Here is an 18,829-nt window from a genome sequence, read left to right as displayed (position 1 = left end):
CCATTAATCCAAAACTTTTCAATTTATCTTCAGGACAAGAGCAAAAAAACCAGCCACATTCTTTGCAAAAATATCACAAGAATGGTCTCTAGGCCACTTACTAATATTCTTCCCCCCTGAAACTTCTTGAGCTGAGCGGTTATAACTTACGTTATTTCAGCACCACTGTCTTCTAGGCTCCTACTAGTATGACCCATTAAGTGCCACTTAAAATGTTTAACTTCTGTAGTAGGAGTGGCGGGCTGCTTTCCGCCACCCAGTTCCTGGCTGCAGGCTGGCTTTACCCAAAATAATTACATGGAAACTGTATTCTTTTAAACACTGCTTGGCCCATTAGCTCTAGCCTCATACTGGCCAATTCTCACATCTTGATTAACCCATTTCTAATAATCTGTGTAGTACCATGAGGTGGTGGCTTACCAGGAAGGATCTTAACCTGCGTCCATCTTGGAGAGGAGAGCTATAGTGTGTGTCTCACTTCCCTTCTTCCCAGCATTCTGTTCGGTCTACTCCACCTATCTAAATTCTGCCCTATCAGGCCAAGCAGTTTTCGTTATTAATTAACCAATGAAAGCAACAGATAGACAGATGACCCTCCTCCATCAAACTGCTTTTCTAATCTAAAGTCCCTAAGTCTACATTCCACCAACAAGCAGCATGGCCAGGCCTTTCACAGCAGTACCCTGCTACCTGGTACCAGCTTCTGTCTTGGTCTTGTTCTATTGATGTGAAGAGACACCATGACTAAGGCAACTCTTATGAAAAAAGCATTTAATTGGGGGCTTACTTAAGGTTTCAGAGGCTTAGTCCATTATCATCATGGCAAGAAGGATGGTGCTGGAGTAGTAGCCAAGCACTACATCCTGACCCACAGAGGGAGACAGACAGAGAGAGAGGGGGGAGGAGGAAGAGAGAGAGAGAGAGAGAGAGAGAGAGAGAGAGAGAGAGAGAGAACACAGAAAGATCAAGCTTCCTTCTTCCAGGTCCTTATATAGGCTGCCAGTAGAAGGTGTGACCCAGAGTAGAAGTGGCTCTTTGCATGTCAAGTGATTTAATTAAGAAAAATAATCTCCCAGAGCTATGCCCAGCCACTTGGATTTTAGTTAATTCCAGATTCAGTCAAAGTTGACAACCAAGAATAGCAATCTCGAGTCTGTAGGTGGAGTTTCCTGGCAGTTGCTCCCAAATAACCACTCAGAGACTTGTCACTAATTATAAATAGCTCAGTCAATTTTACAAGTTAAATTAACTCACTTTAATCTCTGTGCTTCCCCAAGGCTTTTTACCTCATCTATGAACTTCCCATGTTGCTTCTTCCATGGGTATGGCTCAAGACTCCTCAGACTTTGCTCCTCTTCTTCTTCTTCTTCTTCTTCTTCTTCTTCTTCTTCTTCTTCTTCTTCCCCCAGCATTCTCTGTGTTTTGATATCTGCCTATACCTTCTGCCTACCTACCTCCAGTCAATTCTTTTATTAAATCAATCAGAAGGTGCCTTGGGAAACCCATTTATATTATTTTATATTTTACCATGAGGCTTATTTTCTCCTTTGGTGATTCTATGGTGCCTCACCACTCCACTTTCTTTCTCCCAGAATTCAGTTTAGTTTTCCCTACCTACCTCTATTCCTTGTGCAGGCCTAAGACAATTTCTTTTTTTTTAAATTTATTTATTTATTTATTTTTTATTTTTTTGAAAATTTCTTTATTAATCAATGGTATTCACAGCATACAGAGGGAGCCCACATCAGAGCTATACAAGCACATTCTTTACAAAATACATGCATTGTAACATGAGGGCTGGCTTGTTTGTTTGTTGGGGTTTTCTGTCCTGCCCAGTACCCCATAGCAGGCAAGCCCCCTGAAAAATCACACAGAGATCTCTATAAGTTATAAAGCTGATTGCCCTATTACCTCTAGCCTCTCACTGGCTAACTCTCACATCTTGATTAAGCCATTTTTCTGATCTATGTTAGCCATGTGGCTCAGTACCTTTTTCCAGTGGGGCAGATCACATCCTGCTGCTTCAGTGGTTTGGGCAGGAGTGAGAAGAATCAGCTTCCTCCTTCCCAGAATTCTCCTGTTCTCCTTGCATCATTTCTACTTCCTGTTTGGTTTTCCCGCCTATACTTCCTGCCTGGCCAGTCAGCACTTATTTAAAACATGATTGACAGAATACAGACAATTCTCACGAAATGCATGCCCTTTATAATCCTCTTTTCTGCCACTGGTCGTGTGGCCCCAGCTGGTATTTATAACTATCTTTCTCTGCTACCCATTCTCCACCCTCAGCAAACACCTCAGCAGGTCTTAGCTGTTTTCCTGGAAGAGTGACCCATACCTTCATTCCTGAAGGGTCTTGTCTGTACCCCTTGTTATTCTGCCTGGATTAGGTTGTTGTGGTTTCCCATTTCCCATCCCCATGTCTCATCACAGGGCATGGTACCCCTAAAAGATCTGCACTCCAGACTTTCTGACCTCCACTGTGGAGAAGCAATCCTGTTTTCCCTTGGTGATCTGGATCAGTACACTTCCTAACACTGTTATTTCTTTCTTAGCCTGCTGGCTTAAGGCCATTAGAGGCCCAAAGTGGCTTTGGTGGGGGTGTGAGGATGGTGTCTGAGCTTCCAGTTTAATGGAATGTTGTGTCTCCTGCCAATAGTGCCAGAATAATGGTATTTCGTCTTATCCTCACCCCGGGTTATCTAGTCTCAGGTTCTTGGCCACCCAAGTAGCACTAGGTATAGGATCCATCTCACGGAGTGTAACTTAAATCAGGGGTTGGTTGGTTACTTCTCCAAGCTTTGTGCCACTATTGCATTAGCATATCTTACAGGTAGACCACCATTGTAAATCAAAGGTTTTGAGGCTGGGTTGGTGTTTGTGTTTCTCTTTTGGTAGCCTGCCGTGTATCCTCCTGTACCAAAGATGCCAGCTCCCCTTGTAGTTGTGAATTTTCTGTCAGCTCTTGTTAGGTTTCTGATGCGAACCTGCTTCTAACTGCTGTGGGCTAAAGCTGTGTATGTTTCCTTCTAGGCTGGCAAACGGTCATCAGCCGGGGCAGTGAGAAGTCTGCCAACATTTTAGATTGCTTTTTGACTTTAAAAACCGAAGTTCCTATCATGACTGACGAGCAAAAGCAAGACTTGAACCCCCTTACCATAAAGATCAGGTCTGCTTCCTGCCTTCCCAGCCAGCCTGTATCCATTCATGACCTGGAGGTAAGAGTGAACCCCAGCCTTTCCCATTAAGAGCACCTCCTTATCCCACCCAGGTGGCTACTGTGTGTCAATCTACTCTTTCAGGTGCTCACTGTGAGAAATATCACCCACAACTTCCCATTTCGGATTCTGTCGGGAGACATGAAAGAGACGAGGTTCCTGGGAGTAGGAGCCACCAAACCTGAGGGTTTTCACTTCTCCCCAAGTGTGCTGCAAACGGAGATGGCTGGCCTGCTCAGCAATGTGTGGGCTTCCCTGTCACAGCACCACCCAGATGTGTCCTTGTAGCTGTAAACCCTCCAGGCTCTGAGTCCTAGGAGTCCCCTCCTTCTTCTCTGGATCACTATTTCCAGGACTGCTTTCCTGTTCTTCTATTTGCTCTTTGGTTTTGCTGAAACTCATCTTTTGGTAGATATCCCCCCCCCCCACATTATTTCATGTTCTACAAATATCTGTATTTCATATTCTCATACTTGGAAAACTGGCTGGTGTCTTAGTTTGCTTTCTAGTGCCGTGAAAAAACACTGAGTAAATCCAATCTGGGGGTGAGGAGGGTTTATTACATCTTATGGTTTAGAGTCCATCATCAAGGGAAACCTGGGAAGGAGCTCAAACAGGAACCTGGAGGCAGGAACTGAAGCAGAGGCCACAGAGGAACACTGCTTGCTGACTTGTTCTCCATGCCTTGCTCAGCCCGATTCCTTTATTGTTTTCTTTTCTTTTATTATGTTTGAGACAGGGTCTTTCTGTGTAGCCCTGGCTGTCCTAGAACTCTCTATGTAGACCAGGAGGTTTCATCCTGCTTTCTTGGATAACACAGGACCACCCACAGTAGGCTTAGATTGGGTCCTCCCACACCAATCACAGTCTTGTCCACAGGCCAATCTGATAGAAGAAATTCCTCAACTGATCTTCCACTTTCCCAGATGGCTTCAGTTTGTGTCAAATTGACCGAACCCAAAAGAAACAGAACCAAAACAACCAATCAAAGTAAAAACAACTAGCCAATGTATTTGGGACTTATTGGTTAAAAAAATCAATGCTCAGTGTTTTGAAGACATTGTTACTTTCCTCAAAGCTTGTAGGATCTTCTTTTTGCCTTGTGAAACTATATGTGTAGTGATTTGGATGAATGCCTCCCCTAGTCTCAGGCAGTACAGTGCTTGGTTTCTGCTGGGGGTTCTGCTGGAGGAGGCTTGAGAGATGTGGAGGAAGTACATTGCTGTGGGTGGGCTTTGAGAGTCCAAAGACCCCACGCCATTCCCAGTTCACCTTTCCTGCTTCCTGTTTACGGTTTATATGTGAGCTCCCAGCTTGCTGCTTCTGTCACCATGCTGCCTGATGCCAAGCTTCCCTGTCTGTCATGATAACGCTGGGCTCCTGTCCCTCTGGAACTGTAATCTCTAATCATCCCTTCTAGAAGTTGCCTTACTCATGAGGTTTTATCATGGCAATGGAAAATTAACACATGATGTATCCTAGTGTGAGTAAATTCACGTATATACATATTCTTCTAAAAATAAATCCACATGCATTATACATTTATTTTGAAACCAGTTTATACAAAATTGTCAGACAGAGTTTAAAAAATAATTTTCACTGAAATAGAGCATGAAAACCACAGGTATTTCTTTCTTCCTCATTTTTGATGATATTTTTTAGTGAAAATCTTTTTTATTGGTTTTATTGTGCTATACATTTTTCTCCGATTCCCCCTTTGCCTCCCCTTTTCCTTTTCACCCTCTTCCATGACCCCCATGCTCCCAATTTACTCAGGAGATCTTGTCTTCTTCTCCTTCCTATGTAGATCCATGTATGTCTCTTAGGATCCTCTTTGTTGTCTACGTTCTCTGGGATTGTGAACTGTAGGCTGGTTTTTCTTTGCTTTATGTCTAAGAGCGACTTATGAGTGAGTACATATGATATTTGTCTTTCTGGGTCTGGGTTTCCTCACTTAATATGTTTTTTTATAGATCCATCCATTTGCCTGCAAATTTCAAGATGCCATTCTTTTTCTTTCTTTTTCTTTTTTCTGCTGAGTAGTACTCCATTGTGTAAATGTACATTTTCTTTATTCATTCTTTGGTTGAGGGGCATTTAGGTTGTCTCCGGGTTCTGGCTATTCCAAATAATGCTGCTATGAACATAGTTGAACACATGTCCTTGTGATAAGAATGAGCTTCCTTTGGGTATTGCTGGATCTTGAGGTAGATTACTTCCTAATTTTCTGAGAAATTGCCACACCCACAAGCCTTTCTAAGCCAGTTGAAATGTCTACCCCTGCCTCATGCTGGGGCTTTGTACTCAGCACCAGGTTCCCATCCTCCATCTTTGTATTTGCTGGGACGTCTTACAGGTGGAAGCTACACTAGTAATCTTTTAAAGCATGGCTACTAGGAACAGATTGTCTTAGTTTTCTTTTCAGCGAACAAGCATCCACTTCACGTCATGCCTGGGATGCATCTACAGTGGTTTAGTATTCTAAGCTGATGATTTCGTCTTTTGGCCTCTCTTCTTGCCCTCCATGACGGCTCGTCTCCTGGTGTGACAGGCCTTTTCCTTGCTGCTTTTAAGATGTTCTTGCCCCCTCCTTTTGAGAGGAAATAGAGTAAAACAGTTAAGTGAGGATGTGTCTGGATGTGGGCTTTTTGAGTTAAGCCTGATTGGTGGACTGAGTGTCTTGAGCCTGTGGGATTATGCCTTTTCCAAAGCGAGGCAATGTCTGTGCATTCTCCCTTTTGATAGCTTTCTGTGTCTTTTCTGCTCCCTTCCCAGGACTCTCATAGTACAAATATTATTGCAATTGTCTCACAGAATTCTTTCCTTTTCTTTGTCTGTCTTTCGTAGTTCTGTGCTCTCTCTTTAAGTTCACCTCTTTCTTTTTTGCTGTCTCCATTTTGTTTTTAAGACTATCCAGTGAAATTTTAATCTCTTGCTTGGTTTCTGTTGTTTCTTCATTGTACTTTCGGCCAAGGCAGGTGACCTTTACAGATGCTCTGAAGAGAGGCCATGGTTACTTCTTGTGGTGTGGCCATAACAGCAGACTTGAAACCCTCACACTTCCAACCTGAGTCATCTTAGAGTTGGCTTCTGTCAATCTTCTCTTTCTTGGCTTTTTGTGTGTTGTGTAATTCTGCATTGTGTCTTAGGGATTTTTTGAGTGTTATAAGACTCTGGGTCTTGTCTGAGTCTTTGGAGAATACTGGCATTTTTCACTATTTTATTATAAAATGTTTTTGACTAGAGTCAAGCTGAAAATCCAATTCACCTGCACACAGGTGGAATGTTCCCTGCTGCCCCTGCTCTCTTGTGGAGTCTGGGCACACAGGTGGAGTGTTCCCTGCTGTCCCTGCTCTCTTGTGGAGTCTGGGCACACAGGTGGAATGTTCCCTGCTGTCCCTGCTCTCTTGTGGAGTCTGGGCACACAGGTGGAGTGTTCCCTGCTGCCCCTGCTCTCTTGTGGAGTCTGGGCACACAGGTGGAGTGTTCCCTGCTGCCCCTGCTCTCTTGTGGAGTCTAGGCACACAAGTGGTGTGTTCCCTGCTGCCCCTGCTCTCTTGTGGAGTCTGGGCACACAGGTGGAGTGTTCCCTGCTGCCTCTGCTCTCTTGTGGAGTCTGGGCACCCAGGTGGAGTGTTCCCTGCTGCCTCTGCTCTCTTGTGGAGTCTGGGCACCCAGGTGGAGTGTTCCCTGCTGCCCCTGCTCTCTTGTGGAGTCTGGGCACACAGGTGGTGTGTTCCCTGCTGTCTCTGCTCTCTTGTGGTGGCTGGGCACACGGGTGGAGTGTAACTTATCATTTTCCTGCTTTCTTGTAGAGGCTGTGCACCCCTGTGTACTGCAGATACCAGTTCCACAATACTCCAGTTCACGAGACCGAGGGGGAGCCCCATGGGACTCATGTATTTTTCCAGGATATCAATGTCATCTTCCTTGGGGCCATGCACCCTAGTGACCTGAGGGAGTACCTCGAAGGGCCCCCTATGGTGGTTGAAGTCCATGACAGGGACCGAAAGTCAGAGGAGTATACCCGGAAACCTACCCTGTTTGGAGAGGACCCTGTGGATTCATACTTCAATCTTCAAGCTTTCATCTCTTCCAAAAACACCAAGAATAACCCCTTTGAGTCCCAGAACAAGATATGGGACCCTTATGGGGTTGCCCGGGTCAGTTTTGCTGACCTCCTCCTTGGTCATAAATACTTGAACCTGGTTGTCCCCATCCATAACTGTGAGCCAAAGTCTGCTGGCCGAAGCCAGGAGAGCAGGAACAGGAAGTTTGTAGGGTTCCGGGCCCCCATGGATGTCCTCCAGCATAGCTCAATGCCCACAGGCAACTACCTGGAGGCCAACTCTCTACTCAAGCTCCGAGTGGACATTGCCGTGCCCCTGAGTGCTTGGCTCACAGCTCCTGAGCTTGACTTCATGGGGACCCAGTTCGGCCGCATCATTTTTGTGTTCAATACCAAGAAGCTGGTCCTCCTACAGAACCTGCTGCAGGACATCACTATGATCAATGCCAAAGCCCTGGACTTGGACAGTCACCCCATCCAGAACATCCAGCAGATCCTGTCGGCCTTCAAGGTGCGTGTGAAGATCCAAGAGCAGCAGTGCCTAGATGTGCTCACTGGCTTCCATCTGCTGGACGGAAAGATCCACCTTTTTATTCTGGAAGGCTTGGCAGAACACGGCTTGAAGCAACTGTGGGAGAGTTACCAGAGCAGGTAGGTTGACTTTGTCACATTCAAAGTGAAGCCATGGAACTCAGATACAGTTCCTCTATATGGAGCAGGGGTTTCAAAGTCAAGGGCAGATTCAGTGTCCTCTAGACACTGAGAACAGGCAGACCTAGATGTCCTAGAGGGAAGGGGGAATTTGGGATTGGGATGGTAAGGTGCCTAGTAATATGGGCATTTTCTGTGCACTCCTGGTGCCCCAGTAAAACCTACAGAACTCACATAAAAGCAAAAGGAACAATGTTGTCCACTGATCTCCATGCATTGTCATGCCATGGTGTGCACACATAATAATGCATTAACAGTTCTTTCTTGATTTTTTGAGACAGGGTTACTTTGTGGAACAGTCCTGGCTATCCTGGAACTCACTCTGTTGACCAGGCTGGCCTTGAACTCAGAGCTCCTCCTGCCTCCGCATCCCAAGTGCTGGGAGTAAAGGTGTGCACCACCACTCCACAATGCTTAAACATTTTTAAAGACAAAATTTAGGGTGATTTAGAATATGACACTTATAGAAGGCTCCCCTAAGTTTAGAGGTATAGCTTGTTGAAGAATAGGATCCTTATTTAGTGGGAGGGCATATTTCATGGCCCCAAACCTCAATCTCACGTACTAACAGCAGGAGGGCAGAAGTTGTTTCTCTCTACCAAAGAGGGAACTGTACCACTGTGGGGCCTTCCTGATGTGCTGACAAGCTGAGAGACACCAGAGAGATGCATGGCTTCTTTTTTAGATGTATACATAAGACAACCAAAAACTTATATCCACGTCAAGGTCAATAAATGAATGTATAGGGTATACTAGTCAAAAAATAGAAACCAAATGTCCTTCCACTGATCATCAAAATGTGGACATCAAAATAATTGATTTTTATTGAGCTCTACATTTTTCTCTGCTCCCCTCTCTGCCTCCCCCTTTCCCTTCAACCCTCTCCCAAGGTCCCCATGCTCCCAATTTACTCAGGAGATCTTGTCTTTTTCTACTTCCCATGTAGATTAGATCCATGCATGTCTCTCTTAGGGTCCTCATTTTTGTCTAGGTTCTCTGGGATTGTGATTTATAGGCTGTTTTTTTGCTTTATGTTTAAAAACCACCTATGAGTGAGTACATGTGATAATTGTCTTTCTGTGTCTGGGTTACCTCACTCAAAATGTTTTCTAGATCCATCTATTTCTGTAAATTTCAAGATGTCATTATTTTTTTCTGCTGTTTATGTAGTACTACATTGTGTAAATGTACCACATTTTCGTTATCCATTCTTTGGTTGAGGGCATTTAGGTTGTTTCCAGGTTCTGGCTATGACAAACAATGATGCTATGAACATAGTTGAGCACATGTCCTTTTGGCACAGTTGAGCATTCTTTGTTTATATACTCAAAAGTGGTATTTCTGGGGAAAGACTCTATTTTAAAAAAGAAAAAAATAGATAATTTTTGTCTGTAGTAGGCAAAAAATAGTAGAAAAGGATATTTTTCAATAAATGGTATTTGGACAAATTTTCCCCCATAGTAAAAAAAAGTAAATCCCTTTCAAGTCATTAATATAAACAAATTCAGCTATTTAAAGAGAAAAACCTAAGATGGGCCATGGTGGCACATGCCTTAATCACAGCACTTGGGAGGTAGAGGCAGATGGGTCTCTGAGTTTGAGGCCAGCCTGGTCTATAGAGAGAGTTCCAGAATAGCCAAGGCTACACAGAGGAAACTCTGTCTTGAAAAACAAAAACACTGAACTACAACAGCAAAAACAAACAAGAAAAAATTTTCATATAGTTTTAAAAGATGACTTAATATTTTTATTAAATTTATTTTTCATTTTATGTGTACGAGTGTTTTACCTGCATGCCTGTCTATGCACCCGGTGTGTGCAGCGCCCATGGAGGACAGAAGAAGGCTCTGGATCCTTTAGAACTGGAGTTCCCTGTGGTTGAGAGTCAGCATGTGGACTCTGGGAACCAAACTCTCATCCTCTGCAAGATCAGTGAGCGCCTTAACCACTGAGCCATCTCTCTGACCCCTCTGTGTGGGTTTTAAACTTTTCCTTTTGCAGTAATTTTATATTAACAAGACACTATAAACTATGCCCAAGAGGTCCTCTGTACCCCATCCAAGCTTCGTTCTGATGGGGTAGCTAACAGAGGTTTCTGACAGCGCCATGTGGGCATGCAGCACACGAGCTCTGTCACAGGAATTGCACAGCCACCCTCCTGTTGCCATCGCAACCAAGCCTACCCTCTTTAACTGTCCCTAATTCCCAGCAGCCACGGATGTGCTCCCTCTATACTTCTGTTATTTTGAGAAATCTACACTAAATTTCAGGTGCCAAATATTCTTTGATCATTTACAGAAGCATAACTGATTTTCATAAGCTCATAAATCAACTCATTGAATGGAGGAGTTGTCTTTATCCTGGTAAATTCCTTGGTGTTTTCTACATAGGCTATCATGTAAAGAGAGATGGCTTCTCCCCCTTTTCAGTCTGTGGGATTTTGTTTTCAGGGGTGCTGGGTGGGATTTGTGAGGTACTTTTCTTCTGTGACTGATAAACACAACTAGCTAGACTATCATGGTCTGCTATCAAACATTTTTTTTTCTTAGAGAAAAAGTTTGACTTTGTAATCCAGGCTGTCCTGGAACTCAGTAGCTTAGGCCTGTTTTAGGTCTCTGTAAATTCCCTTGCCTCAGCTTTCTGAGTCCAGGGGTTGCAGGTGTGAACCACCATGCTCATATTTTTAAAAATCTATTTTTGAAAAATTTAGATGAGAATTAAGAAAACACATTCATGACGTCAGAGTAGAGAAAGGTTTCTCCAATAAGACACACAGAATAGAGAGAATGATACATTTTTGGCTACATTAAAAGGAGTAATGTTTGTTCAACAAAACGTAAATTTTTGAAGATAAAAGCAACAAACTGAAATATTTACAATGTATGGAACAAAGTTGGCAATCTTGACTGCATAAAAGAATCCCACGTTAAGCATGGTGTGCATGTGGTCAGTGGCGTCAGCACTCAGGAGGGGCATGAGGAGGCCATCCTGCCAAGACAGACTGGAAATGTAAGCTCTTTGAGTCAGTATGATAGCAATAACAGCGTCTATGTGGACGTCTTGACAAATGACCCAACTGCTTCACAAAAGAGGAACTACAGTGACCACGGAGAGGTTCCCGAGGGCACAGGAGGATGCTTACAGAGCTCACCAGGTTTCAGGGTGTAGGAGCGGCACCCAGGGCACTCGTAGCCGGGCTGTATTTAGGAACCTTGCCAGGTTGCTACTGCTGGAGTACCAAGATCAGGGACGGACAAAAAAGCAGGAATGGGGAAAGCTGGCCTCCACTACTGCTTTTAGGGTCCCAGGCTGTGTCTAGTCTACCAAGAACAAAGGAAAACCCCTGTTAGACAGAGCTAAGGCATCCCAGGACCCACGGCAACGCTGATGCTCCTTCCTCCTAGGGTTACTACCTCCAATCGTGTAGCGTGCAAGGTGCTGTATGACTCCAGGTTGCTCTTCCGCCATCGCCTGTATGCTGACCTGGAGACCATTCTGTACCATGTACATTTGTTCAGGCCCGTGTCGCTGCTCCTGCGGTACCCAGCGGTCTATGTTCGTGGGGCTGTGCCACGCATGGCCTTTCAGGCACTGACCAGGTGAGTGTGGATGGGACAGGAGGGGCATCCCACTCTCTGGAGGTCAGGTGGGCCATGGGGCAGTAGACAAGAATGACCTGAATTTCCCAGGCTCCAGGAGAAACAGATGCAGGTTCTCCTGAGATGTATGAGCACATGTTAGCAGGAAGAAGACGGGCCTCTAGACTGAGCAGCTCTGCTCCATCTGCTCCCCTGGGAACATTCTAGAAGGATCTGAGGAGGGAGCAGCCAAAGCATAATTTTCAGTGAGAACCTGGAATGTGGACCGCAACATCAGCTACAACCTTTCCTCTGACCTGATGCTTTCCTTGGCTTCTGTCCTGAACCCGGTCCCATACTCCCTCTCTACTGCTGAGAAAACCTGTTGCAGAGTCAGCTCTTGCATTAAGTGTCCATTTGCTATGCCCTCCTGTTGGTCTTGCCTTTGCTCCAGGTGTCCTGAGGTTTCACCATCCCTCTGCAGACCAGCTTTGGCTGAGAGGTGCTGGAACTTGGCAAGATCCCAGTTCAGAAGGAAATGGGCATGAGGATCAAGTGACAAGGGGTGCTGCATGGGCAGTTCATGATGCAGGGGTGCTGCACCGGCAGTCCAGTGATATGGGGTGCCATGTGTGCAGTCGAGTGATGTGGGGGTGCTGCATGGGCAATCCAGTGATGCGGGGTGCTATGCGGGCAGTCCAGTGATGCAGGGGTGCTGTGTGGGCAGTCCATGATACAGGGTGTTTCGTGGGCAGTCCAGTGATGTGGAGTGCTGCATGGGCAGTCTGGTGATGCGGGGTGCCGTGTGGGTAGTCCAGTGATATGGGGTGCTGCGTGAGCAGTCCATGATGCAGGGTGGTGTGTGGGTGATCCAGTAATGCGGAGTGCTATGTGGGCAGTCCAGTGATGCGGGGTGATGTGTGGGTAGTCCTTGTGCATCCCTTGGGGCCCAAAAGAGCAGTAGGGCATCAGGGAAGGCAAGACTGATCTTGAGGAGTCCTTGACCGTTACACTGACAGCCTCTCCCAAGCATGGGGTAGGCTGTAATCCCTATCTTCTTATTTTCAGGAAGATCTGACCTCAGCTAGTGCTGTTGAATTAGCAAAGCAGAAGAAGGGGAGTAAGGGGCTGAGGGAGTACAAATTCAGGAGGAAGAGCAGAGGGACTGGAACTCAGGACAGAGGAGACTTTCACCTTCTTCCTTCAGTTAGGGAAGAGTCTGTGATGCTCCAGTATTTGGTATTAGTTGCAAAGGCGAGAGTGTTTATTTTGGTAGGTGATGCAATAAAGTTGGGGACTCTATAGTGGAGGGAACCACTGTTCACAAAATACTTTTTGTATTAGGTGCTTGTGGTGGTTAATTTTTTTTTTTTTTGAGACAGGGTGTCTCTATGTGGTCCTAGCTGTCATCCTGGAACTCACTATGTTAGACCAGTCTGGCTTCAAACTCACAAAGATCCGTTTGTTTCTGCCTTTCAAGTGCTAGGATTAAAGGTGTTTGCCATGTGATGGTTGATGTTAATTATCAACTTGATGAACTTTAGAATCACTGTGGAAACACATCTCTGGGTGTGCCTAGTTAGGTGTTTTCAGATAGGTTAGCTGATCATGGATGACATGCCCTGAATGTGGCCTGTACCACCTCATGGGCTGTGGGCTCAGAATGGATAGAGAGGAGAAAGGTACTGTTGTCAGAGTTTTCTGTCCTGCCTGATCCCACAGCTGTTCAGCCCCAAGGAAACACACAGCGGTCTACATTAATTATAAACTGGTTGGCCTTTACCTCAGGTTTATTAATTCTTACATCTTAAATTAGCCCATCATTCTTGTCTGTGTTAGCCACATGGCTTGGTACCTTTTATGGGTGAGGTGTTCTCATCTTGCTTCCTTTGTGTCTGGCTTCTTCTGTGTTGACTGCAGACTGAGACTTTCCTCTTCCCAGAATTTTCCTGTTCTGGTCATTCTGCCTATACTTCCTGCCTGGCTACTGGCCAATCAGCATTTTATTAAAATACAAGTGAAAAATCTTTACAAAGTACAAGACCATTGTCCCACAGTACCCCCCCCCCCGCTTCTTCAAAACAAGAACTCTGAATTGAATCTCTTTGTTTAGCTTTTTTCCTGACCATTATCCATAACAACTTACAACTAACATTCTAAACAAAGACAAACATCCATAATCCAGTTTTTGGGAACGTGGGTATAGTTTTCTAGGCTACTTCCTGCTGATTGGGGGTGCTGATAATCTTATGGGGACCTATAGAAAATTGAGAATTATGATCAAGTCCTGGCTGGAGTATTCTGTGAGTATTCAGCCAGCAGTCTTGAAACTGTTCTGGATGTAGAATTCAGAGGAAACTACAGCAGAGGTGTTCTGAAATGTTGGATCATCTGGAACATCCATTCATAACAGAGATTCTTTATGGGGGGGTCTTTCTTGATCAAACCTGATTTTTCTTAACCCAGAATGAATCTTCTCATTTCTGTGGAAACAAAAATAAAAACTCTTCTCCAAAGTAACATATCTTTTGACTTAAATTTTGAAGTCAAAGCATTTTTAAAATATTGTATGTTGTATTAATCCAGCAGCATTTGTAATCAAATGTCTTTTAGCAGCTGTTGTTCCTTCCTCAGCCCTCAAACCATCTAAGGACAACACAATAATATACAGTATCCAGACTCTCTGTGTATTTTCCATCTTTATGTGGCTTTATTTTAAACTCTATTTTTTTCTTTTTAATTTTTGTGTTTTTGAGACAGGGTTTCTCTGTGTATCTCTGGATGTCCTGGCACTCACTCTGTAGACCAGGTTGTCCTTAAACTCACAGAGATCTGCCTGCCTCTGACCCCCAAGTGTTGGGATTATTATGCCATCATACCCAATTACTCTCTTTCTTTCTTTTTAAAGGACTATATCCTTTTTCTTTTCTCTCCCAAGCCTACATATATTTTAAAACACACTGTAAACCATTTAGAGGTTTTCTTTATCTGAATCTATCTTTACTGTATATCTGTCTTTTTCTGATCACATGAGACTTTAGCTAAGCAATATGGCTAGGATTAAAACTGTGGCTTTGACAGCTGGATCCATCTCACCCCTTAGCTTTCTGAGAGTCTAGCCTCATGGCGGAGGTTCTGGCTGGAGCCATATTTATTGCCAAAAGTCTATGTCATTTCAGGGTCCCTGCCACCACCAAGAAGCATGCTGTCATCTAGTCATAAACACCATTTAAGTGTTTGCTGGCTGGTCCTTTTAAAACAACTGCAAGGTTTTTGCAGCTAAAGCTGAGTCGGAAAATCTCTCTTAAATGAGACACTCTTGCCTGTAGCAAACAGCCCACCAGAGAAAATACTGCCACCAAGAAGCTGTGCTTAACTCTGTTCTTTTGTGTCTAGAATTACTTCCCAAACTCTCTCAGGTTTTAAGTGGATTTAGCTGTTGACATTGACACCATTTGTTGGCAGTTTTTTTTTATCCTGCCTGATCCCTCAGCCATTCAGTCCCCAAAGAAACACACAGAGGTCTACATTAATTATAAATTGGTTGGCCTTTACCTCAGATTTCTTATTAACTCTTACATCTTAAATTAGCCCATCTTTCTTGTCTGTGTTAGCCACATGGCTTGGTACCTTTTATCAGTGAGGTGTTCTCATCTTGCTTCCTCTGTGTCTGGCTTCTTCTGTGTTGATGGCAGACTGAGACTTTCTTCTTCTGAGAATTCTCCTCTTCTGGTTGCCCTGCCTATACATGCTGCCTAGTCATCCCATCTATACTTCCTGCCTGGCTACTGGCCTATTAGCATTTTATTAAAATACAAGTGAAAAATCTTTACAAAGTACAAGATCGTTGTCCCACAGCAAGGTACCAACATTTCTTATTCTCTGCTTCCTGACTGTGGGCATGATGTGGCCAGTTTCCTTGCCATGATGAACTGTATCCCTTCGAAGTGTAAGACAAAGAAACTGTTCTTCCCTGAAGTTAAGTCTCGTCAAGAGCTGACTACAGCAATGGAGAAAGTAACTGACACGGAAAATCCATACTGAGAGGTGAGGCTGTTGCTGTGGTAAACATGGTTCACACGTCCTTGTAACTGGTTCAAGAGAAGAATGTGGAAGGGCTTGGAGCTGTGGCTGGAGAACTACAGAATGCCCTAAGCAGAGATTAATGAGCCAATGTAGTAGGAATTTGGAAGTCCAGAAAGCTGGGAGAACCGCTGATGGTCCAGGCCTGGCTGGTGAGGTCTCAGAGAGAGAGAGAGAAGTGCTCTAGTGTACTAGAGGGAATTTGGATTATATTTAGGCAAAACATCTGGTGGGATTCCTGCGAGGTTGAATTAAAAAAGTGATGGGCTACTTTGATTGACAGAGGAAAACCCAGGATGGGATGGCATCCAGGTTGTGCTATGGTTACTGCTTCCGTTCTGATTTGGGTCAACACTGAGAGAGAGCAACAAGCTGGGCAGAAAGATGAAAACGTGGTGTTTGGTATGGGGAAGGGACTGGCAGGCAGGGTGGCTGAGAAAACAGCTGTAATTATTAAAGATTAGCCCCATTACAGAGAAACCCTGTGTTCAATAGGAAAGGTGCCAGAGGGGCAGACCCAACCCCTAGAAGGTCCATCTTGTGAAAATGTAGAGCTGTTTGAAAGGAGGAGGCCTAGTCTGAGAATACCACTGAAGTGCTATTCAGGGTAGTGTTGCCCACCAGCCTCAGCAAATAGAGGCCAATGCAGCTGTGGTCCAAGTGGTCCAGGCTACATCTTGAATTGATAGTAGAACTTGGCAGCAGAACTTGGTTTTGCAGGCACTAAGGATACAAGAGTAACAGAGTCATGGAGGCTTGTGCTAAGATTCTTGAAGGCCAGCAAGGCCAGAAAGTATGTGGCAGGGTTGGAGTTCCTGCAAGCACATCCTGAAAGGCCACCTCATGAAGCTGTGAAGGTGAGGTCTGAGTTTCGGTGGAGATCTTGGGATGTTGAGGATGTCAAGACCACGGTATAGCCGCTAGGAAAGCTCTCTGTGCAGAGTGGACTCTATCCAAGAACGCTAATGTGCTGGAGTGCAGAGTGGCCAACCTGAACTTTCATTTCTGCTGTGAAATGCAGATGGTTATGCAGGTGAGACTGAGTGGCTGGCTGTTCTTCATTTCAGGATCCACGACATCTGCCACAACAGCACCAGGCTCAGGGAGGTGATCATGAGAGATCTGCTCCCCTCCTCCTCCATGGTTAAAGACCTGAGCCAAGAGTTTGGGATACCCATTTCCCAGGAAGAACTCACAGATGCAAAACTGTTATCCGCATCTCCCCAGCCCACTCCCAAAGATGCGAACATCCAGCGTCAGACATCTACCCTCCCAGAGGAGATCCAGACCCACCAGGAGAAGTACCTGCAGTGGAGGAACAACATGCTGCTGAAGAATCAAGATCACAAGGATAGCCTTGTCCAGGTGGGCGTTCTTTCTCCCCTCCATGCTGAGGCTCCCCAATTTCCTGTAGCTTCTAGTAACCAGTAAGAGATACGGGCTACTTGCTCCTCTGGTTTGGGACACTGGGGGACAGCTCAGCACTATGAGAGACAAGGCTGAATTATGCCGGAGCATTTGCTTCCAGTCCCATTCACCTTGGCCGTCCTCCTTAAATATGAAATGGAGTGAGCTCAGGCACAGGGCATTTACCACAGTCTTAGTGTTTATCTTAGGAGAAGAACGGTGAAGGGGGTAACATCCTGCTTGAAAGGCATGAGTATCCTAAGTTGTCTAAGCAGCATAGAAAGTAAGCTGGCTTGGAGAAACCATGGAGAGGAGATAATAAAAGATGGAGAAGCTGGTAAGGTGATCAAAGATCAGTGCTCTGTGGTCTGGATGGCCAAGGATATTGCCTTTCCCAAAGTCAGCCGCAAGGCCTTGGAAACACAGATATTTAAAGTGTGACTTGAATCTGCTCATGATCTCTCTTTGTGAGGCCCCACCTCATCCCCTGCCTCTGTGCCCCACTTCTAGTCTCCGAGTTCTCCTTCTGTTCTGTGTCCTTATTTACTCGCTGGTGGTCATTTGTATCATTTCTTAACTTTTGAAATTTAAAGATATTCTAACTCTATGCCAAGACATTTTCTGCTAAATTTATGCAGTTGTTTTCTAGGAGATAACACTTAGGATTAGAATTTTTGAATGTTAGTTCTATTGCCTAGATGATATATTATTTTCCAAAATGATTATGTCAATGTAACCATCCTTATCTTGTGCAGGAAATTCCATTTTGTACATTCATGCTATGTGCTACAAGTTGGATTTAGAGACATTTAATTTCTGATGTTCAGCAGTTTTTAAGAGAGGCTTTAACTTTCACTATTTACTGACGAAGCCTGATATGTCTTCAGATATTTTTTGATTATTTTGCCCATATTTGGGCAATATTTTATCTTGAAATCCTCAAAAACAACCCAGTAGCATTAATTTTTTTTGTGTGTGTGTGTGCAAGACAAGATCTCTCTGTGTTGCCTTGGCTACCCTGGAACTCAGTCTGTAGACCAGGTTGGCCTTGAACTCACAGAGATCCACCTGCCTCTGCCTCCTGAGTGCTGGGATTAAAGGCATGTGCCACCACTGCCCAGCTAGTAGCATTAAATTTTAAATTTCGATTTTAATATTTTTGAAGCAGGATTAACTATGTAGCCCTGACTGTCCTAGAACTCCCTATGTAGACCAGGTTGGCCCCTAGCTCACATAGATTCACCTGCCTCTGCCCCCCAAGTGCTGGGATTGGAGGTGTGCGCCACCACAGTTGGCTCCTCTTCACTCTTTCAAGGCATCTTTAGCATAGTTATTTTTAAATTTAGTAATTTTTTGCATTTTCTCATATTGTTTTTGCTTTATTTCAGAAACCTTTTCCTACTCCAAGATCATAAATCTATATTCTTCTTTGAAATGTTTGTTTGTTTTGAAGTTGGGGGTGTCTTAGAGTCTTGTATATGATAGGCAAGGACTCTACCACTGAACTGTATTCATAATCCTGATTCAGATACTGTATTTTAAGTTAAATTGAGCTAGGATTTTTTTTCTTTGAGGTAGGTTCTTGCTATACAGTCTGGCTGACTTGACACCTACTGTTTAGTTGGGGCTAGCCTTTAACTTAGGGGCCATACTTCTGCCTTTGCCTACTGACTATGGGGTTACAGGTTGGGTCACCACGCTCAGCTGGGGTTTATTCCTGCATGAGGGTAGAATCTGCTCTCTTTTCCCCCATGGATGATGAG

At 44.5% G+C, this 18,829-nt stretch overlaps 1 protein-coding gene across 1 annotated transcript in view; it reads left to right on the top strand.

Annotated features, from left to right (window-relative positions):
* Positions 1–18,829, top strand: part of Cfap92 (cilia and flagella associated protein 92 (putative)) — a 52,273-nt gene that overhangs the window by 20,205 nt on the left and 13,239 nt on the right. The window contains exons 8-11 of the mRNA XM_041644664.1: positions 3,034–3,218; positions 7,034–7,938; positions 11,403–11,597; positions 16,727–17,024. Of these exons, the coding sequence (XP_041500598.1) occupies positions 3,034–3,218; positions 7,034–7,938; positions 11,403–11,597; positions 16,727–17,024 (1,583 nt within the window). The remainder of the gene's footprint in view (positions 1–3,033; positions 3,219–7,033; positions 7,939–11,402; positions 11,598–16,726; positions 17,025–18,829) is intronic.

Source organism: Microtus oregoni, unplaced genomic scaffold, assembly GCF_018167655.1.
Source record: "Microtus oregoni isolate MIOR12 unplaced genomic scaffold, Mior012 000002F_ref0000024, whole genome shotgun sequence".
Lineage (NCBI taxonomy): Eukaryota > Metazoa > Chordata > Mammalia > Rodentia > Cricetidae > Microtus > Microtus oregoni.
This window is presented reverse-complemented; position numbering and strand designations above follow the sequence as displayed.